The sequence below is a fragment of the Embiotoca jacksoni genome, unplaced genomic scaffold (genome assembly GCF_022577435.1).
Source record: "Embiotoca jacksoni isolate LCO1_2020_lvr unplaced genomic scaffold, fEmbJac1.0.p SCAF_5, whole genome shotgun sequence".
NCBI classification, from domain to species: domain Eukaryota; kingdom Metazoa; phylum Chordata; class Actinopteri; family Embiotocidae; genus Embiotoca; species Embiotoca jacksoni.
This window is the reverse complement of record NW_027185403.1, coordinates 13,123,468-13,147,851: the sequence shown is the minus strand read 5'-3', so window position 1 is coordinate 13,147,851 and position 24,384 is coordinate 13,123,468. Positions and strand designations below refer to the sequence as shown.

Below are 24,384 nucleotides of genomic sequence, written 5' to 3'. Positions count from 1 at the left end.
ATGAATGTGCGGTGGACCTGAAGAAAAAATGGGAGTGCGGCCATATCATGATCTGCTGTAGTTCATGTATATTTGATAGGGCCTGCCAGATGTGGCCTTGGATGTGTGGATGTGTGTATCAGCAAGCAATCTCTCTCACTGAGCCCACAGAAATTAGATTTCATCTCAGGCCCAAAATCTAATACACAGGCTCATATTTACTCACAGTTGCAGAGCATCATAAGCCAATATGACCCTATAGAGGGGTGGCAGAGCCGCACAAAATGCAGTTAAATGAAAATGCTTTGAGCAAACTGTTCCGAAGGCCATTGATGCTTCTTAACCGCGGACTGGCTCCAAATGTAGTTGTTTCGCCACTGTCATGGTCTAAACTCTCATAAAAAAAAATTAAAAAATGACAATAACCCATTGACAAATGAAGTAACGCAGTTATTTAAAGTTTCTCCCCTTGTCTTAGCTTCAATCGAAATCAAATAGTTCTGTCATTGGCCTGATAAATCTACAGTAGGAAGAAAAGACTTGTCTTTAGATCCAGCCATGAATCTGACATATCTCTCTAACTCATACGCCATAGAAATATCTCGGTGTTGAGAAATTAAATTCTACCAAATCACACTCGAAAATTGTTTCAGAGCCTTCGTATTAAGCTTGAGAACGGCACATATTCCCGATGAAATGCTTGTATGAGTCACCCTGCGTCTTCCTCACAATGAATGCAAAGTCACAGTTAGCATGCGGAGTGCCATTTTCCTATGCAGAGAGCCTCTGCCTGCCTTGAATACTCTCCAGGGACAATAGCACACACTGAGTCTTAGCACTTTTTTTCACTTCTTTTTTCCCCCTGCTCTCTTAAACTGCCATGACCTCCCGCTCCTTTTTCTTCCTTCTTTCTCTCTTCGTCTGTGACACAATAAGAATAGACGTTGGCAGCTTACTTCATCCATATGTCTGTCTGTTTGTCTTGCTGAGATGTATTTTCCAGTTTTTAGGGAAGATAAATGTGTAGTCAGCACGCTTTTGTTCCGAGGAGACAAAAATGAAGGATCTCAGATCTCAACACTGCGGTCAACATGTTTTTAATCTCTATTACTGAACTCAACGTCTCAGCAACTGCGTATTTCCCAATCAAAATAAAAACACTTGAATGGATTGATCTGGACTAGTTTTGCAGCAGATCGATGCGCAGTGGCTGAGAGCTGAGTTCAGATAGGCTGCACAAATAGATCTTAATTGTTGGGATTTCCAGTTGACTTGATTTGTTCGAGTAGATATTCAGAGAGCCGCTGCAGCCAATGGAACTTTTCCAAGCCATTTTTACAGCAGAACATGTCATAACCCAATTGTCTCAACGTTCACTTACAGTAAGTGGACGCAGTGGCTAAAGAGTCTGCCACCGTAATTGACTCAATGGGAGTTTACAGTATGAAGCATGAGGCTTGGAGGGCAGACATAGTGCTCTCTAGGGATGGGCTGTTGTGACAGTGTTGCAATCTCTGCACTGTGTTTCTCTCAGCACATACAGGCTGAATAACCTCACAAACACAGCTGCCTTCCTCAGCAGGTAATTCCACAGTCAGGTGCTGGGATCACATTCGAAGTGCTGTCCCATCCCAGACCGCAGTTTTTGCTCTCAATCTTTAATATGTGCCAGGGAATGAGGTCGAGGTGTGAGAGACCCATATCCCTCCTATTTTTGTCCGCTGTTTGCATCCGTCTTGAATTAAACAAAGCTTGTGTTGCTTCTGGCTGCAGGGCAACTGGCACAATGGGCAGAGCGGGCACCAGCGGTGTCAGACCCTGGGAGAGAGGAACACACAGAGTGACATAGGCACAGCTAGGAGAATATGTTGACACTGTCGGAGCCAGCGCCCAGCCTGCATGGTACAGCAGATAATCAGCTCGGACGCCGCTGCCGCTGGTGTGACCACTGACCCTAAAAGGTATCAGTAATAGCACTATAATTTCGAGAGGGGAGCAGGAATTACAGCACATCCAGGGGAGTGTTTTTTTTTTCTCTACTTCTGGTTCATTAATGGTGGTTGAGATTAAAAGAGTTGTTGATGTTCTTGGTCAGAAAAAAAAAAGGTTGCTGCCGACTAGGTGCTCTGTGTGCAGTGCCTAATGAGCTTCCCGTAATCTATTGTGTGTGTGTGTGTGTGTGTGTGTGTGTGTGTGTGTGTGTGTGTGTGTGTGTGTGTGTGTGTGTGTGTGCGTGCATGCGTGCTAGTGTTCATGTGGGTGTGTTGTATGGTATACATACATTAAGCATTGCCTGTAGGTATTTTCTGTGTGAGCGAGAGAGGATTGGATTTCCCTGGAGAAACAGATGATATTTAGAGGATGCACATGTACAGCCAGGCCAACATGTTGGAGCTCCGGGTGCGTGAACACCATGCACATTGTTTGCCTTTGTATGTGAGCTACAATCAGATCTGGGACGTACCCTTTTCTGAACCAGACTCAAAGGCTTGTAAGCAAGTGATCTGCTGTTTTGGAAGTCTTTGAAAAGGGCCAGAGTAAGCACTAAGCTTCCACCCACCTCCTGCTTTTAGCCGGGATGTGCGTATCCATCTCAGTTGCACCTCCTGTACCCTACAGCTCACAGCTAATTTGTTTCTGTAAGACTTAGACACTTAGATCAGGGTCTCTCTTTCTTTCTTTCTCCATCTCTGTCAATCTGTCTTTACGTCTTTGCCTCCCCCCAAGGGAGCGTACACCCCTTGTGATAATTTGTCTGTCACAAATGCAACTGCGCCCTCTCTGTGGCTTTCCTTGGCCCAAAAAATTAGTTTCAGCCGTCCCATCTGGCTGTCATAGCCAAGATGTTGCCAAGAATAGAAGCTTCCCATCCTTTCACATTTCATGGCTGAATTGTCATATTTGTGTGTGACTTATATCTTTGACCCTCCCATGCTACTTATTTTACATCTGATTTCTTACTTATGGAGCTTTGCTCCCTTGAAGTCAGTGCATCTTTGTCTCTGTCTGTCACTGCATATGTAAAAATGAACCAAGCTTTGGGGCTGCTGTACAATGCAGATGGGGTGTAAAATATGGTGCATATATTTAGAAACAACAGGAGTCAGATGTTTTGCGCTGTTACTACACAGCAGCCATTTGCACGGATCTCCTGTGAAAACCGGTTTCTGTGGGAGCTAAAAGCACTAATCATTTCCTCTCAGCACATTGATCTGAAATCTATTTGTGGATGCAGTAGGAGAAGGGAGAGGAAATCAGAAAACATTTTTAACAACTTGTCTCATCTAATGAGATTAGCAGAGCTGCTTACAGTCATGACATGGAGATACACACAGATAACCCTGTAATAACTCATTATTCTTCGCATTTCCACATCGACGCCTAGTCAAGACTCGCTGACAGTGTGTGTTGTTGTGTGTACACAGCTATCTGGCCAATCTAAGGACTGCAGCAGTCTGGAGTGAGCTCGGTGAATACCGCCTGAAATGCCACAGCACAAAGTGAGCTAGCACTAGAAGGACACAAGAGATAGCATTCTGTGCTTTTCAGAGGCTGCAGCATTAGTGACACATGCATGACTGCAAATGGAAAAATTCACCATGCAGCCTCTCTGTTTCTCTTGGTATGGCAGGGTGGCTGCAAGGAGACAGGAGGAAGAAAATAAATGCAGTGTGTATGCACACATACATGTGTAGTCATGAAAATGCAGAGATAAAAGGAAACAGCTCAAGGAAGAGGCTTTTTCTTGGTTTAACTGCACATGGGATCCATAATAGTATAACATTGTTGAGTAATCTGCTCCTTATTTTGTACAAACTTTTTTACCTTGAACAAACATTTTTCTTTGATAAAAATGTCTAATCATATTCGGCATAAAAAAGCAAGCCTGCATGCACCCTGTGATTGTTTCATCCATCAAATGCATTTCTACATGCTTTTCTGGCTTCTGTCAACCACAGCAAAGTACTTAAAAGCTGCCCTAACCTTCATTTAAGTGTCATAAAAGATGTTATTCAGGCAGCAGAGAGTGAGTGGGTTACATGTGTATTTATGCTTATGCTTTGTGTCTGTGGGCACCATAACTGGATCACAGGATGCTCAAGTAAATGGCAGCATTATCCAGCTGAGAATGTCAGATCCAATTTGTCCTATCGGACAGTATAACACAGAAGCAGCAAAAAGTTTCGACAAACACAAAGAACTATTTGAAATATCAGCTTAATCTGCTGTACCACGAATGACAACACATTAATCTGAAATGTCCCGATGTCGTAAACCCTACCCACGTCAAGTCGAGGCTGAATTCAATTCTGAGAATTAGTCCACAAATACTGTTTGACTCAGGTGTGGTGTGCATGCCTGTGATTAGCAGCCAGATTGATGAGTTCAAGGAGGAGCGGTGGCCCTGTTGTGCTGTGCGTGCAGACAGAGGGAGGTCAGCGTGTGTGATGATGAGGCCTGGAGTGTGCGGTATTGACCAGTGGATGTCACGTCGTGATTAGTTGGAGATATCACACTCGCTGGGCTCAGATGCACATCGATCCTTAAACCTGGGTACAGCCTGTCAATGGGGTCATTTTTATCCTCCTCTCCTCTCTTCTCCTCTCCTCTCCTCTCCTCTCCTCTCCTCTCCTCTCCTCTCCTCTCCTCTGCATCCTCCACTTTTGCCTCATGCTATTTCCCATGTCCTCCTCTCTTCCCTAATACCTTCATCCTTTCCCTGCCTTCCTCTCTTCCCTCCCTCTCTCTTTTCCCTTTTCTCCCCCCTCTGTTCTGCTTTCCCATTCCCTTCTTCCTCCATCCATCCACCCTCTTGGATCAAACTCTTTATCTGGCCTAAGCCACAGCCTGCAGGCAAGCAGGCAGTCTCTACAGAGGCTAGAGCAGAAGACCAACAGCTTCAAACAACATTATATAGGGCTGGCATGAAGCATGTCTCACACTGATAGATGAAAACACTGGCCCCTCAGACACTGTCTCTTTATGGACATGATGAAACATGAGCAGGGCAGCCCTTCTGTTTTAAAGCCCACTGCTCTTCACTTAAATATTGCTACAACACCTCATGGGATGCTTGAGGAGAGGCTAACGTTTTAGGCAACAGTGCACTTTGGACTTACAATCAATGCAAAACAAAAGAGTCCATTTCCAGGAGGAAGATGCATTTTCTTTGGCATCAGTCCTGTTGGATCATCTGTTATGAAACCAGTCCAGAGAAAATCTGGAAACATATAAAGCTAGGTAACAGGAATAGTTGTAACCATGACAGAGAAAGGAAACAAAACATCCATGTAATCAGTTGTTGGTAGTAATGCCAATTTGGATGATTGTATGTCATTTTTCATATGTAAAGGTGGAATATGTAGAAATTACTGTAAGGTGTGTCTTGTAATACCACTTTGTATGTTAGGGGTCAATAGTGAGTCACTGTAGCATCCAGGAAGCCTGCCTTTAGTCCAGCTCGCCGATTTTTGACTGGTTGCAGTTAGGTGGTAGTTGGCTTTTTTTGTAACTGATGATTGTAAATTTAGGTTGTATGGACCATAGACTGCATACAAAAATGTGTATTCTGTGTGTAAAAAAAAAAAAAAAGCCAATGTGGAAGTGCCTTAAATTGCAATACCACCAAGGGGCTGGCTCCAAAAAGCTTCTCGCTCCATACACTCCCTTTTAATTTCTCCCATGAAATACAAAGTTATTATGGTGTCATTCCTGCTCCCCTCTCGAAATTATAGTGCTCTCTCTATTAGAAAGACTCCCCCTATTACCGATGCCTTTTATGGTCAGTGGTCGCACCAGCAGCAGCAGTATCCGAGCTGATTGACTGTTATACCATGCGTGAACGTGCCAGACTGGGCACCAACTCCTTCTGATCAGATTGCTGGTGGCATTAATTAGTTAGATATTAGGATGGATGGATGTTTTTAGCAAGACCATAGTATCAAAAAAGAAAAAACAGCCAAAGCAAAACCGTATATCTAAACATGCTTTGGAATGTTTATTGCCACAGTTTGTGTCATTCGTAGCTACAGTAAAGGTCCGTTTTGAGTTTTCCAAACAAGGTCTGTACGACTGGTTTGTTTGCTACAAAAATTTGCCTCCGTTTGATGGGCAACTCGATGACAAGCTAACTGAGATATCATATGCAACCTTCCTCTCATTTTGAAACTCAGCGCAGACGGGACGCCTCTTGAGGTGCAGCATGATATCACGGGATAGGACAGACTGGTGCTACCTGGTTAGCATGCTAACATCAGTAGAGATCTGTACAATAAATAAACATCTTTGCCAGGACGTCAACACCGCTTGATCTTCATATTCTGGGGATAATTTTTGGTAATTTTTGAATGTTTTGAAATAAAAATCTTACAGATTGTCCCTTTCAGCAAAAAGGTACTACAAATAACAGTCTTACTTTAGGAATGCTCACACATGCTCACTGTCCGGATACTCTTGTGCGTTACCTTACAGTATGTCCTTGTAGGTATGTAGGTAAGGGAATCCAGGAAGTATATTCAATGACTCTGCTGCTGTCTCAGAGGTCTGTAGCTTTGCCTTCTCTTGATTCCATCAGCACTGTTTTAAAGTTAAGGATTTCAATATTGGGCCCAAATATTAATGGAGCACAAAAACGATGTAGGTGTTTTTTCAGGACTGCCAGACCAATGTGAAATTACCCATGGACTAATGCATGATCAGACCAGTGGCACTTGTGTTTAAGTGGATGCAGCCTGTTGGCTGTAGCCATGGAGACAGCAGCTTTAACCCTGTATTATGAGACTGCAAGTGGCCAAGGATATACAATTAGGAAAATGTTATACGTATTCATCTCTCAGCTGGCTTTAAATATATCACAGGATTAAAGGACTTCATATATCCTCATAATTTAGAAAAACAGAAATACTGTGGCATCCTGGAAGGACATGAGAGCTTTAAAGAAAACAGCACTTAAAAAGAAAGGAATGAGCCTGCGTGAAATGTAGTAAGAGAGGTAGAGCAACATTTATTGAGTGTGTCCAACTGAGTGCTAGCCTAGTTTGACTGTAGACGGCGAGTAATGTTTGCAACAGAGGGGGCTCTGCATAGTCCACGGCTCTGTGGAGATTTGCTTACAGTGAAGAGATGGTGGAGGTAAGATGGCTCAGAGGATTCAAGCTCCACTGAACGCAGGCTTATGTCTAATAATCAGCAGGGAGGTACTCAGCATGGTCCCTCAGAAAAAGAGACGGGGAGAACGTGACCGAGAGACAGAAAAACAGAGCAGAGGAAAGATTGAAGCCGAAAAAAAGAGATCTAATAGAAGTTGTGAGCGAGAAAAAACAGCGAGAGAGAGGAATACATGTCCCAGTGGCCGCGTTATTTCTCTCTTGTGATGGGTTTTATGTGTATGAGAAGAATTTTGATCAGATTTTGCTGCTTTACATATTTTCACCCCTATTAGCTTTTAAAGTCATGTGGAATATTGTTCGGAAAATAAATCACTGACCTATGAAAGGGGCGATCCAAACTTTCAAGGTTATCTGATAGACTTCACATTAACGCCAGTGCTATCTTTGTTATTTTTTCAGATGACATTGTTAAGGTTGTAGTGGTTCCAGTCGCATATATCTCAGGGCCAGACTGATAAAACTCACCGCTGATGCTTGAGTGAATTTTGCCAGCTGTTCCAGAGTACAATACAGTCATTTATTGTGCTAACCGGCATTATCGCCAACAGAACATCCTTGTCCATTAACACAAACTCTCACACAAGCCCGGAGTTGCCACCTAATATATCAGCAGTGATCCAAAGCGGAGCCACATCATGTTTGTCTCTCCACAGCGATGCAGAGCATTTTATCCATACTGCTACTGTCAAAACAAGGCCCAAACTTGTGTGTTGCTGGAGCCTGTGTGTGTGTGTGTGTGTGTGTGTGTGTGTGTGTGTGTGTGTGTGTGTGTGTGTGTGTGTGTGTGCGTGTGCGTGTGTGTGTAACTGTCTAACCAATGCGGTGATCGTCATAGCCCCAAGGTCAAGCTTTTTTTCCTTCCCCTCTATCATCTGTGAATTATCTCCACAAGCACACTCCACCAATCCTGGGCCTGAACCGCATGCCCATTTAACGGGTGTCTAGTGAGGGGGCAACGCGGTCGAGGTCAGCAAACCGCAGCGCTGAGGAGGCTGCAGAGCGACGCGACAGCATTTTAGCAGGCGCCCAATGAGTGATTACCTTGGAGTTCCAGTCATAATTCAGCGTGACCTCAATCTGCCAACAACGCTATGGTTTGATGGATCTGCTCACAGTTTTGGTGTCGAGTTCTGGCATGTCAAACACACGCAGATAATGATAGGGCTATCTGTTGCTCCTACAAAATAAAACATGCTAGATATGAATGTGACACGCATGTTGATGAAGCTGGATCTCACGTTTAATTCATCCAGATATTGAGTGAGGAATCGTTTCCCTCCTTAGATGTCAGAGTAGATACCGAAGACAAAACAATGTCACAAATGGTTAACCCCCATCATGATGATGCCTGTTGTCTGTCGGTGTATTCATCATCTCAGTGTCCTATCAATCAAAGTCAGCACAAATACACGCGCTTGCACAAACTCACACACACGCGTGCACTCCTATCCACAGACATATACACCTCCCAGTGTGGATAATTAGTGGATTCCCTCAGTGGGTGATGAAGCCCGTGCTTCTCTTCTCTCTCTCTGACCTTCCCTAGTGAGCTTCCTACCACAGTGGGGCTCATCACATACAGCTCTAATACATATTTATCGGTTCGATGACAGCTCCTGCGCGCTGGATTTATATGTTTCTCGACAAACAATAGTAAAGCCTCCGTCGCTCTCCCTCCCTTTCATCAACCGGAGCGGGAGATAAATCCAGCAGTGTCAACCTGGCTGCAGCTTCTTTTGCAGCTGGCCATCTTTTGGTTTTGGGTGCAGGTACACGTCGGACCAAGCCAAGTTACATTCAAGCAGCTATCCTCAATTACGGCAAACGGGTTTGATATGCGTATGTCTGTCAATCGCCCTGGAAATCACAGAACTTCTCTGCTGGCAACCGTTTTCCTACAGCAACTTCTGATCAAAGACATTCAGAAAGTGGCTGTGGCATGGCTGGCGGCATTGGGATTCAGGACAGACTCCCTGCACCATGACTGGCTCTGTTTGCACGGCGCAATCTGAGTTGAGATGTGAAGAGAGGCAATACCACTAAAGAGTGAGAGGAGGGGAAGGGAGGGGAGAGGAGGAAGAGAAGGGAGGGATGTCAGGATTAAGCCCCAGCCCCCTCCCCTCTGCCTCCAAGCGGCCATCTTTCATCTTGCGACGGCTCCTCTAATGCTTTCAAGTGGGTGAAACCCTCGACATCTGCTTCCGCTCCCTGAGACACGGCGCAGGCCACCGTCCTGCTGAGATACACAACCACAGGACAGCTCAAAGGGCAGCGTCAGGGCGAGGCCACTGAAAGCTGAAGGTCTCATCCATGTAGAAAGAAACACGTGATGCAGAAACACAGACATCAGATCTGATTTCTTGCTCTGGGGTGAAATCAAATACTTACATAACAATCCAACATTCAGACCCAAAAATCATTGTTCAAATACGCAACATGTGGCTTATACTAGTAAAACAGACTCACTACAGAAACATTTCACAGTTCACTCACCCAGACACATTAATTCTACTTACTACTTGCAAACAAATAAATGTAAATAGCTCTGTAAATAAACACTTTGTCTTTGCCAAGAAGAAATAAGCCCCCCGCCGCCTCTGATTAAGACTACCAGTGATATATCTGGCACTTAGGTCTGCTGTTTACCTCATAAACACAAAGATCTCAACACGCAGCCACCCACACAGATGCTGAAATGTCACCATGCGTGCTTGCACGTTTCCCTGCTAGTCTTTGTGCTTTCAATGTCAGATCGTCTAATGACGTTTTTTGTTTTTTTTTATGCATGACATTTCAGGAGCATTTCATCCGCCGTGGCTTTCAGTATCACAAGTTCAGTGGAATTCCTTGATTCATGCAGTGATAGTGCCACGAGCCATACAGCAGCATGGTCAAGTGCTGAGAGCTGTGCCTCTCATTTTCTCTGAGATCAGTGAAATATCACTTTTTGAAAAACCGTATCAGGTGGACGGGTGAGCGGCGCTGTCAAGACAGGGGTTGCAAGGCTTTTGGCATTGATGTGAAGGGAGGCCTACCCAAGAGACAGGATGTCATGTCACCTTCACTCTGAGGTCTATAAGGAGGAATTTTTCATCGGGGATGAAACTCAATTACTTCTAAGGAAATTATGTTTGTTATTTCGGATCTGTTCCTTGTGGTGAAAAGTCATTTTAGATTTCCTTCTTACTGCACTGCAACTAAAATGTAATTGAATTTGCAAGAGCACCCCATGAGACTGTAGATTTGTTTGCCTTGGGTTTCCGAACCCCCTCCGCCCCCTTCAAAGCCCACACACACACACACACACACACACACACACACACACACACACACACACACACACACACACACACACACACACACACACCAAACTCCTACTGTATGTAGACTGATATAATACATGATCTGTTGCCTCTCTATTCAACATGTGTCTATTTCAGTGATACACAAGCAGGAGAGCATGCTTTTCTCTTCAGCTTGGTCTTCTTTTATTGTGTGCCACCATGTTGTATTGTGTTGCCAGGTGAAAATGTGCAGCTCAGTACCTTTTGCAAATGTAGGGAGTAGGAGTCTAATTTTATTTTTAGCAATCCACCCACAACCTTCTGTAGAATTTAGTGATCTTTCAGGTAAAAAAAAAAAAAAAAAAAAAAAAAAAAAAAGACAAGACTTTTAACTTACGTAAGGCATAACTGATGCAGGGGTACTGTGTGTGTGTGTAATGACTGCAAAAAGGAGCATCTGTGTCTATAATTGCAGTGTTTGAGGTTCAGCCAATTTAAGCTACCTTGAAAAGTACATCATCACCGGGAGGAAATGAGCAACATGGTTCATATACTCAACACTGTGGTTTGTTCTATACAAGTGAGGGATTTAATATGTTTTATGGTATCGGCTGTTTTGCCTATTAAACTATAATGTCAGCGTCTACTCCTGACAAACACACTGATATGATTACTAAGAGAGCATGTGGAGATGGACGTAAGAAGAGAAGATGACAGACAGAGTGCTGATTTTGTCCTCTGTCTGTGAGAGCAGGCCATCTGCACCTTCATTATCACAGCAATGATTCCATTATTGTTCTGTGTGGCAACAAGGACTTGTTCTGTCTGGCCTTTGTTATTCTTATCAACTGTGTAGCTGACAGCCCCCTTTTGATCATGACAGCAACAAAATTAACAACTATCATGCAATATAGTGCATAACTGAGTTTTCCTGCCTCACAGTGACACATCATCCTATCTCTTCTTCTTGTGTCCTTGTGCAGGTCTGTTCCACAGGGCCATCATTCAGAGTGGGTCAGCCCTCTCCAGCTGGGCAGTGAACTACCAGCCGGTCAAGTACACACGTCTCCTGGCGGAGAAGGTGGGCTGCAATGTCCTGGACACGTCGGACATGGTGGACTGTCTGAGGAAGAAGAGCTCCAGGGAGCTGGTGGAGCAGGACATACAGCCCGCCAGGTACCACGTAGCCTTTGGACCCGTAATTGACGGTGACGTTATCCCTGATGACCCTGAGATCCTAATGGAGCAGGGCGAGTTCCTGAACTACGATATCATGCTGGGGGTCAACCAAGGGGAGGGGCTGCGGTTTGTGGAGAACGTGGTGGATTCAGAGGACGGCGTATCGGGAAACGACTTTGATTTTTCTGTGTCTGATTTCGTGGACAGTCTGTACGGCTACCCGGAGGGCAAGGATACACTGAGGGAGACCATAAAGTTCATGTACACAGACTGGGCAGACAGGGACAACCCGGAGACCAGGCGAAAGACGCTGGTGGCTCTGTTTACCGACCACCAGTGGGTTGAGCCATCGGTGGTGACGGCTGATCTCCACGCTCGCTACGGCTCACCCACCTACTTCTACGCCTTCTACCACCACTGCCAGAGCCTGATGAAGCCCGCCTGGTCAGACGCCGCCCACGGGGACGAGGTGCCCTATGTTTTTGGAATTCCTATGATTGGTCCCACTGACCTTTTCCCCTGTAACTTCTCCAAGAATGATGTCATGCTCAGTGCTGTGGTCATGACCTACTGGACCAACTTTGCCAAGACTGGGTAAGTAAAATATTTTGTATTTTGTTTTTAATCGGTTTAGATTTATTATTTTTAGTTTTTGGGCTGCTGGTTGGACAAAAGAGGTCAAAATAGAAACTTGGACTGCAGGATGTAATAGACAATTTTCACAATTTTCTTGTGTTTCATTCACCAAAGAATTAATCTAGTAATCATGAAAATAGATTATGTAATCACGAAACAAATCATTAGTTGCAGCCATTGTATACTGACTGTAAATTGTTCATTAAGAAGGAAAGTGAATTCAAGTTTGAGATTAGTGTGTAAGATGAAGACCAGTGACCATTTGTCTCTTACAAAGGAAAAATAACAAACCATCTCCTTCACATTTGTTAAAAGTAGTAAATACGCAGAAGTAGTAACTTAAACTTGAACTGGAGGTGTGACTTCCTACAGTTAATATTTGAATTGTTTCATCTGATAGAGGAGTAGTGATGGATGTACACAAAGGGTTATCTTTATTTTCTTTTGCTATTATCTCAGAGTATTTCAGCCTGTCTACGACACAGTCCAAAGGAAGTAAACTCACCAACAACACAGTGCCATAATAATAAGGAACACTCAACATTAGATGGCTATATGTTGGGAAATTATTTGAACAGTGGGAAAACTGAAAATGCCAAACATGAAATAAATTCATATTCAATCCGTTTTCAGATAAGATTTATTTTGTGGTTCTAACAGCAGAAACACAACGTATTCCCTCAGACTACTACTGCGTGTTTGTATTACAGCAGTACTTGCAAATTAGTAAAACCAATGATCACACAATTACAGACTTGCTAATTTATTAATAGAAAGTCAGAGAAATCCTATCTCAGTCCTATTAAAAGCACTTCTGTGCTGTAGAAAAGGAGCTGCAGGAAAAAGGAAGCTCTACAGTATGGGACAGAAAAGGCATTTTTCAACAGAGACATTTTTTTTCACAGCTGTTTTTTTGCCTGGACTTCTTTGGTCCCAGTCTGAAAACCTGAGACATATTGAATCTGAGGAAGATTAAATGTTCCTCCAGAATGTGTGCTGTCCTATTCGTGCTCAGCTGAGTGTTTGGGTTGAGTATGTGTGCACGGCTGCCTGCCTTTCTGTATACTTATGTGTGTATGTGTGTTATTTTTGTGTTTGGCTAGAAATACTATCTGTGCTCTATTATACCGGGGCCCAAAAGACAGAAAGACTTATCAGGGAGCCATATCAAACTCTTGCCCTCAGCGGTATTGATTCCCTCAGCTTGGACCCAGTCGATCACTTGTGCTCAGGGTGACTGGCGCTCCCCATCCTGCTCAATTTCACCCCCACCTGTCTCAAAGCCTGGCCATTTTGTATGACTACCAGTAATCATTTCTAGTGAAACAACTTAATTTTAATTTGACAATCCCTGTTACCAGCGATGTATTGATCCCATCCTGAATGGGATGCCAGCTGAAATCCTGTTCTGTTTTTTTATGTCTCTATATCATCTGCTGTCCAGTCAGGTGGCATTTACATTCCAGTCGTCTGGCTGCGGGATCCTTGAACTGTTAATGGCAGACGAGTGCAGATGGACTGATGTCGGCTGTTTTGGCTCCTCAAGGAAAGCACTGAGGTCCATCAGCAATGCTCGGACTTAACATCTGTCTCGTCTGCCTGGCAGACATCTTGTGTCAACACATGCAAAGCTGCAGTTCGGAGATACAGATGGAAATTATTACTTGTCCTTTCAAGAAAATGATCTGCTGTCCTAAGAAGAGACATTGTGTTCAATCTTAATGAGAAAAGTTTGATTCCTCAAGGTAGCAATGCGTACTGCTTACTGAATTACTCTGAACTTGGATCTTGCGATGTCAGCCAAATTAATTTGGATGACAGCCTGTCATACCTTTAACCGCTCAGATTCAGCACAGTATCATGGGCAGTGAGCCTGCTGTGACTCTAACCTGGCCTTCACCGAAGGGAAGCAGCAGAAGTAGAAACAGCAAATTGCATTTTACTGCTGACCCCGTGTCAGTTGCTTGTAGATTTCCATGTCACTGATTGATAGAGATCAGAAGCAGAGCAGCAGGAGGATAAACTGGTTCGAGATCCACGCTCGCCCTGCTACGGGTTGTATCCATCCTATGGTGCGTGGCCTTGGCGTAACTCCAGACAAGAGGATTACAGGCAAACCACAATTAGGCACTCAGATGGTAAAGAGCCTGGGATTAGATGCCAGCATAATAATAAAAAACTCCGCGGGCTGCTCTAAAGGGTAATTTTACTCCAGCCCATGTAAAAGAATCTACCATCAGCTCTTTGGGAGAGGAGGGTGGGAGGGGTTGAGGATGCGAGACATTTCCCACAGCTTCTGAAGTTCATTCTCCTCATTTAGACCATACAGGGGGGATATACTGTAGATCTCTCCTCCAACACCACCCAACCCAATCTGGCTCTGGAGGACATACTTTTAATTAAGACCCAGTTGGATTGCTTTCGCCTTCGTGGCCCGTCCAACAGCCATCTTGCCTGTATCTGCAAAGCAGCTCTCACTCCCCCTTCCAGATGTTCGTAATGAGCTGACCCAGATTGCACTTCCTGCCCCGGTCTCTAAATCGGCTGTAGAAACATGTGTGACATGATGTTGACACTTGGGCTGCATGTCAACAGTGTGTATCATAGCAGCATTCCCCCCAAAGCTCTTCCTGTCCCTGGCTCTTTTGTGTTAACTCCCCCCCCCTCCCCCAGCCCCCACTGCCCCCCCTCCCCATCAGTGTCAGTGAAGCATAAAAGCATACAGAGAGCGCACACTGTCAAATCTTCTTAGTGTGTATGCGTGCACATGTATGTGAGTGTGACTGCGAGTGGTGCATTTACACTATGAGCCTGTTCTTTCCTGAGAGTTGGGAACGTTTCAGAAGCCGGGGATTTACTCTGCTCCGAGTTATTTTTCTGGCTGTAACATTTGTTTTACTACTGACAGGCAAAATTGGCCTGCACTTTATTGTCACAACAACTTCTTCTGAACTGTTTCTCTAAAAAACCTTTTGCCACGAGTTCCCCAACTTCTGCGCCTTCTCAAAACGCAAATGCAAGCACAGCAATGCGGCTGTACACAAAAACACTGGCAGAACACTTCAGAAAAGACAGAATGATGAAAAGCTCAGAGGAGATCAAACATTATATATCATTAGTGCTATAAATATGTTGGTCCATCTTCTTACTTGTTTTTTTTTTTTTTTTTTTTTTTTTTGCTGCCTAGTGCTTATTTCCCCTGTTCTATGTGTGAGCTGTGCCACATGCTGTGCAGGGTCTGCTAGGTAGTTAAAGAGCAGAGCGCTGTCATGTGTCGAATTATTTTTCTCATTCTCCTCCATCCCTCTCTCTCTCTCTCTCATTATTCCATACCAAAAAAAAAAAAAATCTACCCACGTATTATGTTCACAGCACGAGCTAAAATATGCACTATTAATTGCTTTTGTGACAATGGCTGCCGACCAATCAAATGTAGACAGAAGTAACAGTGCGTCTACGTAGTTTAACAGCTATCGCTGTGATTTACAACTCTTTTTCTTTTGTTTTCCTCTTGCTTGTCAATCGAACACCCCTCCTCTGTAGGATTAACAACACATATATATCAGCTGTTTCTCCTGTCTGACCTCATTCACGCACAGCTTCAGAGTTTGTTTTTTTTCCTCTTTTTTTTTTTACCCCAGCTGTCCAGTTGTTACATCACTCATCCCCGATCTCTTTCCTTGTCCTTTCTCCGGATTATCCTCTTTGGTTTCTTTCGTTAGGGCCAACTCTCAACCTGCAGCAGGAGTCTGTGAATGCTTGGCATTGTGAAACAGCACAGCCCCCCAGCAGCCACCTACCTACTCCATTAAGTAGGCACTCACTTGATGGGAGATTTGTAGCCAATATCCTGATTTGCATTAGAGAAGGTAAGGAAGTGGTGTGGCTTGTTAAGGGGCCTGGATGCCATTGATCGGTGTCCATGCTGTGCGCTGAATGTAATGAGAAGAGGGCAGCAGGCGAGGAGGAGAAGAAGAGGAAGTAGATTTGTATGTATACGTCTATAAGTGAGTGGTTGTCAGATTTAAATTGGAATGAATATAACTAAAAAGTATTCATGTTTAGCACTAAAATTGATCAATTTTGAAGTAGTAGAAAGCTGATAATTTATCAAAATAGGGAGAAAGTGAATGCAGGGAAAGTGATGGAGGAGGCTAAGGTGTGTTGTTGGCTGCCACTCATCCAATCAAACAAATCAATAGCATCCATAATAAGGAGAGCTGTGTCCTCCAACACGTCTACACACCCCAAAGTCACAGCACCTCAGCCCTGCATCATTTAGCCTGCTGAACTGAAGGCTGCCATTAAATATGAACCACGCATCACTCAGCCCTGTGCCCCAGCATGCAACCACATGAAGGGTAAAAGAGCACCGCCTAATAATTTGCCTCCTCAGTGCTGAAGTTGCCCCCTCTCGCTGCACCAAAACAAAATCTACACCCAGATTTTGTTTGAGTGTATTTTATAAAAAAATTAATTAAAAAAAAAACTGAAAGCGGAGGAAGGTAGCCTTCTGTTGGAGTGGAAATTACAGTTCCTTTAACTTTGTGTTACCTGGTAAGTAGACAAACAACTGCAGGGGATGAATTTGTTACACAATAGTAACAACAATAACAACAACAAAAAACACAGTCTTCAACTTTGCATATTTTTGAAGCTTAGCAAAATGAGCATCAGTGCCGCTGAATTAATACATGTTCCTTGTTTTATATTGAGAAGCTATACTCAGCTCGATTCAGAGACCTTGAGTGCAGTGAAAATAGATTCTTGTCTTCTGCCTTAGGGCACCTAAACGTGTCTTTTCAGATTTGGTGATGGCTAGGTCTATGATCATTCAAGCGCTTCAAATTACATCAGGATGAAAAGGGGAAGGAGGTGCATGGGAAATGAAAAAAAGAAAGAAAATGATATTCATTCTTTCCCCTTATCTACCTTTTACATCAGTGCTTGCAGATAGGGCACAGAATAGGTAATGAGCTCGGGTCCCCTTCTGACACATGGGTAGGTAGTGCCAGGAGTCGTGCCTGTCATCCAGGTGGCACAGCGTTTTATAGAGGAGCTCTTTAACACTTACACAAGGCTTTTTTTTTTTTTTCAGATAGAGTTGTTGTCAGCGGTATACACCTCGTGTACAGCTTTGTGAAATGTGTCATGTCTTGAGTGCTGCACTTGTGTGGTCCGAGAGGTCATTATACCATGATGTGTCGCAAATACAGTACAAACACACACACACGCATGCACACAAATTCCCAGTCAATCATACATCCAAACACATGCGAGCACTTAAACACGCATGGCAGGCCGAGGATAGCAGGGGTTAGCGGGTCATCAAAGTGTATGTGTGTGTGTTGGGTGAGGGGGGGGGGCTGGAGGAGGGAAGGGTGAAGACGATGGTTTATAGTACCACAGCTATATGATCACATCAGAGGAAATCTGAAAGGCCGTTAAAACCCCTGCTTTTATGGATGTAATAATCCCTCTCCTCTGCCTGGGAGTCCAGCCACAGCTTCAATGACCATCCAGATTAGGTGGGAGGTCTGACAGGAGGCAGGCTATCAGCTAATGCAGGGGAGCTCTGAGAGCCCAACAGCACCACAAACATCACATGACGCCAGGGCCCGTTCATGCAAGTCACAGAGCTGAACACACGCAACGAGCTCGGGAAGTGTTTGGACAGCAACAGACTTTTCCGAGTTTCATCACCCAGCTGTTATAATGTTTGAAATGATACGACTACCGTGAGGTTCAAGTGCAAAGTGTCAGCTTTAATCTGAGGTTACTCTGCCACATCAAATGAGTAGGCACTTGTTTAATGTTTAATAAGTGTTTTCTTTTTTTTCTTTTTTTTTATCTCGTATGAAAATTCTTTACAGAGCGGTAACTCAGAAGTCTTTGGCCAGTCTTGATCAGCAGGCTGTTGATAGCTTTCTCCTCCTTGCCTGTTTAATTTTATTATTAGTATTCAACTGTGACAAGTCTGAACTGGCTTCTTAGTCATTACATTGTTTCATATACAAAGACAGAAGAACATTTCTCTGTTCACACACATGGAGCTCTCACTGACAGATTATTGTGTGTAGTTACATCAGAATTCCTTAAACGTTTCTTTAATTATTTATTATCTACAAGCCGTGAACACAGTAGCTTGTGAGGCCTAGAATTTACCGTGTGAATGTATGTGTGACTGTATACTTTGCTGTTGTTTAGTACTGTTGCACATATATATTTTTTATGTTATTTTGTCCTCATATGCATACAAAGGGACAACAAATTAACACCTCCCTGAAATATTCCCAGCGAAAAGTATTTGCCAGCTGTTCCACTCATGCAGCATTCATTATGAAAATGTTATACTGGAGTGTAGACTATAGGAGAGAAGTCATAAAGGTGAGCTAATGGTAATTTCTGCACAGAATTTAAACAGGTTGCAGAAAACTTCAAAGATGATTACAGCTCCATTTTACCAGAGATGGAGCACACAGCGCTCTGGAAACATTATAAAGTGGATCCGACTAAATTGCATCACACAGCAACACCCAGTAAGCCCTGGTACAAATAGAGCAGGGTAACCCAGTAGCCCTCACCACACCGAGAAGCAGAGCCCGAGCTCCGATCGCTCGTTCTGACTCGACTGCTTAGGGCAGGACTTCAAAGCCAAAAAAGCAGTCCAAAGTTGAGCTGCAGTGGTAGAAAATTGTTCAAAGGAATGTAGCCTGTTTACTATTGACTTTGCAACAATTACCCAAGCATATGTGTGTGTAATTAGATAAGGCAGCCAGTTGTTCTCTAATGCGGCAAATCAAATTAACTAAAGATGCCACATTGATTTCTTTGTGTTCCTTAAATTATTCATCTTCACTTGCACTGAACCAGCCAGCCAGCCACCGAAGAGCTTTTCTAACTCCTCTGCACCACCGCTCCCTTGCTCCCTGCGCACACTGATTGTTTTCTGAGATCTCTCCAAGTACCTTTTTGCAATATTTTTGCCATCACAATCCAGCAAATTGACCCTCCTGGAAAGAGAGCATTTGCAGTGTCATGGAAATAGAGAATTCCCATTAACAGCTCTGACCTCCATCAATGCCGTCATGTGTATGTATATGTGTGAGAGGCAGAGGGGGGAGAACATTTGCTTGCATGTATGTGTGTGATGGCACAGTGAAAATTCATATGCATGCAGGCTGCAGACAACCACGTCTCCAGCTGCTCCATTGACATCCTGTTCTCTGGCATGTTGCGTGCAGGGAGATCAATATGACCTTACCTCCACCACCCGCTCCTTTGAAACTTAATTACTGATATTCAGCTACAAAGTCATCATAGTCTGGCTGTCAATATTCATTGGGGATCATTACGGGCCTAATAAAAGAGGTTATTTACGGGCTGCTCTGCTGACACCGGCCCAGGTCCAGGGATTCAGCTCCAGCCATCTCAATTTGCTTTACCTCTCCCTCTCCCTGTCTCTCTCTGTCTCTCTCACCTCTCCCAGAAGCACTGACCTGAAAAAAGAAAAATTGACAGCAGGGAAACGAACAGGAGAGAGGATGTAGGGTGAATTCTACTGCAAAGGCTTTTAATTCTTTTAGCCATGTTTGCAGGTTGTTGTTTGTTTAGCTTGTACCAACAAAAAAAATACAAAGAGAAAACACTGTCGCCGCCATATCCCAAAATCCCCAACTAAATTTGAACTTTGCTTGCCTCTGACATTGCAATCAGACCCACAAAGGAATATTTCATGATATTTAGAGGAAAGTCGCACAGATCCTCGCGCAGTTCTAACATCAATGCACCAACATCAGTTATTGTGTTTTCAAGGCAACAAGGCTATTCTTCAGGTTTTTCTGCACAGACATCATCACAACGTCATTTCATCAGCGCCAAAAGCAATACTAATGGGCTGCACAACTCCCACTCCTCACATTGTACAGCAACAAAAGAGTTGTGTGATTGTTGGCGATTGCTATATGTTAATCCCCCTCAATAAATCAATAGCTTCACTGTAATTGAAATGGTTGGTCGATTGAGGCAAAGTGTTGAAAAGTGAAAAGTGGAACAGTGAACTCTGTAGATGAAAAGAGGAACTGCATCGAGAATTTTTTTTTTTTTTTTTCTCACACTCTCACATCCCTTTTGTCTCTCACTTTCAGTCACACACACACACACACACACACACACACACACACACACACACACACAACTTTATATCCAAACAAACACACACACGCAGTTCTACAGTTCCGTTAGTGTCTTGATTAATATGGTCCACTTTACATCGGTACACTGGATGCCAATGCACACTGTGCTGCCTTCCCCGAGCAATTAGCACAGGGGCTCCACCAGCGTTGGATTATCAACAACAAGATGCCTCCTGACGCGAGCCCTAAAGCCTGCTGACTTATTCATATGTGTTTACTTTAAAAGACTCTGCCCTGGTTTTTGTGGGTGGGCTGCCTCAGAACTGAAAGAAGAACAACATCTGGGTAGAGAGAAGAGGGATGACACAGACAGGCACATTATACCCACAAAGAGGTGGCTGAAGGGGGAGAGGGATTAGGTGCTGCTGCATGAAGGCTTCTGAGAATAAAGGAAAAAAGGAAGTCTATGTGAGTTGATCCAGTTGCATCTGGATCAATTATTAACTGCAGGGGATGGTTTGTTGGTTAGTTGATGTGCGTTTGTGCTATTGTTATTGTGGATTTGTCAAGCAAGATCAATAAAGTCTCCTCTAGCTGAATCTCATTCACACCCAAATAAAAGCCGTGACTCATACTGTTTTGTTTTTGTTTTAATTATTTCTATGTGCTTCCCGTCTCCGCATGAGTGTCGAAGCATGAATAATAAAATGTACTGTCAGAACAGTATTTAACTCGTCTGTCTCTGTCTGTGTCTTTAGGGATCCCAACAAACCGGTTCCCCAGGACACCAAGTTCATCCACACCAAGGCCAACCGCTTCGAGGAGGTGGCCTGGTCCAAGTACAACCCCCAAGACCAGCTGTACCTGCATATCGGCCTGAAGCCACGTGTGCGCGACCACTACCGTGCCACCAAAGTGGCCTTCTGGAAACACCTAGTGCCCCACCTGTACAACCTCCACGACATGTTCCACTACACCTCTACCACCACCAAAGTGCCCCCGCCAGAGACCACGCAGAACACTTTGTCCACCAAGAGGCCCAACGGGAAAAACTGGCCGTTCAACACCAAGCGGCCGCCCATGTCCCCGGCCTACAACAGTGAGGACAAAGACTCTTGGAGCGACGACGAGGAGACAGGGCCACTGGTCGTGGAGAACCCGCGGGACTACTCCACGGAGCTCAGTGTCACCATCGCTGTGGGAGCCTCGCTGCTGTTCCTCAATGTCCTGGCTTTTGCGGCCCTCTACTACCGCAAGGACAAGCGGCGGCAGGACTCCGGCCACGGGCAGCCCAGCCCGCAGCGCCAAACCACCTCCAACGACATTGGCCACCACGCGCCCGAGGAGGAGATCATGTCGCTGCAGATGAACCAGACGCACCATGAGTGTGAGGCGGGGAACAGCAATGAGGGGGCTCTGCGGTTGGCCTCGTTGCCCGACTACACACTCACTCTGCGGCGCTCTCCGGACGACATCCCCCTCATGACCCCCAACACCATCACCATGATCCCCAATTCCCTGGTGGGCATGCCCAACCTGCACCCTTACAACACCTTCACAACTGGCTTCAACTCCACCGGCCTGCCACACTCCCACTCAACCACCCGCGTATAGCTTTAAGGAGGCCAGGGGCAGCCAGCGCAGGCGAGGGAGGAGGAGGCGGCGGCGGTGCGGTAGAGGAGGAGCAGGAGGATGAACGAATGGAGGAGAGGATTGTGTTTTATAAATATCACAGGGAGGGGGAGGGCCGCGAGGGGGAGGGGTGGGGAAGGGCAGGAGTCGGATTAAAACGTGAGGAGATTTAACTAGACTTTTACTACGAGGAGAGTTGCTGAGAGCTCTCTATGGATGTCAAGTTGTGCAGAGCTGCCAAAATCAAACTGCTTCCCTTCTCCTGATCAGGGGAGGGGGTCTTTCTGCAGTGTTTTTTTCTAAAAATAATCATTTTAAAAGCCTTTTTAAAGCAGACTGAGGAGATATCAACACTTTTTTTCTTGAATTCATAACAAAACAAAGAGAAGTGCTTTTTATTTCCCATCCCTTCCTCCTGTGGGAGACACATCTAGAACAATGGCCTCTACGTCAATATTTGCAAAATGTTTTTAATTGCTTCTTTGTTTTGTTTTACGTTTCAATGCCTTACGAAGCTTGTTCTTTTTTGTCATTATTTCTATTCCCTGAGACTATTCCATATGGAGCGTGTTACAAGCAGATGAGACTCAAAGATGAGAGACTGAATCGAGGATGGCAATCTAAAGGATATGCAGATGTAGAGATTTTAAATCCATTTTGGGCAAATCATTTTTATTTTTCTGTTGCGTACCAACACAACAGCCACACAAATGGTGTTATCTTTATTTTCTTTCTTTTTTGGCGCGTATAGAAATGGTTTGTCGGGACAGCTCTTGCCAGGAGATGAGAAGGCAGAGATAAATACTATGTTACTGTGATTGTTTTGTTAAGAAAAAAAGTGCATCTTTTACAGCCAATTTATCTGTTAAGCTATCTGATATTATCTCCACAAAGTGTGCACGTACACATGCTGCTTAGAGCACCTGTGTGTCTGTGTGCATGTGAAAATGATTCTCATCCCCTGCGTGCCAGCGTGGTCAAGAGGTTGAGATAAAGGAAGAGACACGTTGTTGGAACTTGCAAATGCAAGAGTGGTGAGTGAGCGAGTGTGTGTGTGTGTGTGTGTGTGTGTGTGTGTGTGAGAGAGAGAGAGAGAGAGAGAGAGAGAGAGAATGTGTGTGTGTGTGTGTGTCCGTGCACCTGTTTTTTTGTTTGTAGGTTATATACTGTGGTTTTGAGGGGGGGGGGGGTGGAGTACTTTCTCATGTTGTTGATTTTGGTTCATCACCAGTAGTGTTTCTGCTGCGTCTCTGGGTGTCTGTCTTTGCAAAATAGCACTTTTGTTATTTTTAAAGTTATATATGTCTAATTTTGCTTAAAGATTACAAAAATAAATCTATTATTTTATGTGTAAGAGAAAAAAAATAGCTAAAGATTCAACTGAACTAACTGACGATTCCATTGACTTTGTAAGAGTTCCTCTTCAAAAGCAGACAGTGGCCTGTTTGCACTGAATAAACCTACATCAGTGCACACTTGTATTTCTTTGAATATATATATATAAATATGGGCATACATACATATATGTATAGGGCTTCTATGGAGATATCAGTCCCACCTAAAAAACAATTAAAACACTGTTCAGACTGAAAATCACCAACACAAATAATTTATATGTATTGTTGTTGTCATTTGAAAACATACCAAGCTAAGACCACTCGAGGTGTCTTTGTTAGAGCTCTATATGTATATTTATGTATAAAATATTTAATATTTATTTATGTATACCAGATGCATACATGCTGATTGTGCCATGTGCCAAATTAAAACTGTAAAAAAATGAAGAATATAAAGTTTCACTAAACTTTTTTTTTTCCTCTCTTGATCAAAGTTCTTCTCCTCCCTTTTATGACTTTTTATTATTTCCATTTTGAATGAGTTAAAAAAGAAATATTCTTGCAGCAAGTGCACCGCTCTCCCCCAGGACTTCCTCTCTATGCCCCCCCCCCCCCCACCCACCCACCCACTCCTCCTCCTCCTCCTCCTTCTCTCCTTTTCTCTCGCTGAAACCTCTCAGAAAAGCAGGCTAACAGCTTGGGGCCTATCTGCGTGCATAACTCCAGATTTTACTTTAATTCATGCAAAGTAGTGCTGCAGCAAAGGGAGATTGTGAAAAGATTGCCTTGATGTACTCACATCGCATCCTATTATATGTTATTCTTTGGGAGAAAACTGGAGTTATTGATTCTCCAAGTAAAACTGACAATTTTCATTAAGCATCTTGGCGTATACCACAAATTGTCTCATGCGTTGCAGCGAAGTGCAGTAATGCGACCCGACCAGTGATCCTAGATCTGCATGGCAATTTTTACATACTTCATGCACATAGACCTCAACATATTTATGGAGTATACCATTACAGCTTCCCCT

The 24,384-nt window shown here is 44.0% G+C and overlaps 1 protein-coding gene across 3 annotated transcripts in view; it reads left to right on the top strand.

Annotated features, from left to right (window-relative positions):
• nlgn3a (neuroligin 3a) overlaps positions 1-22,118 on the top strand; it is a 114,148-nt gene extending 92,030 nt beyond the window's left edge. For all 3 annotated transcript variants that reach the window (XM_069171436.1, XM_069171434.1, XM_069171433.1), the window contains 2 exons: positions 11,416-12,205; positions 21,141-22,118. In XM_069171436.1, coding sequence (XP_069027537.1) covers positions 11,416-12,205; positions 21,141-21,996 — 1,646 coding nt within the window. In that variant the 3' untranslated portion in view covers positions 21,997-22,118. The remainder of the gene's footprint in view (positions 1-11,415; positions 12,206-21,140) is intronic.
• The last annotated feature ends 2,266 nt before the right edge of the window (positions 22,119-24,384 follow it).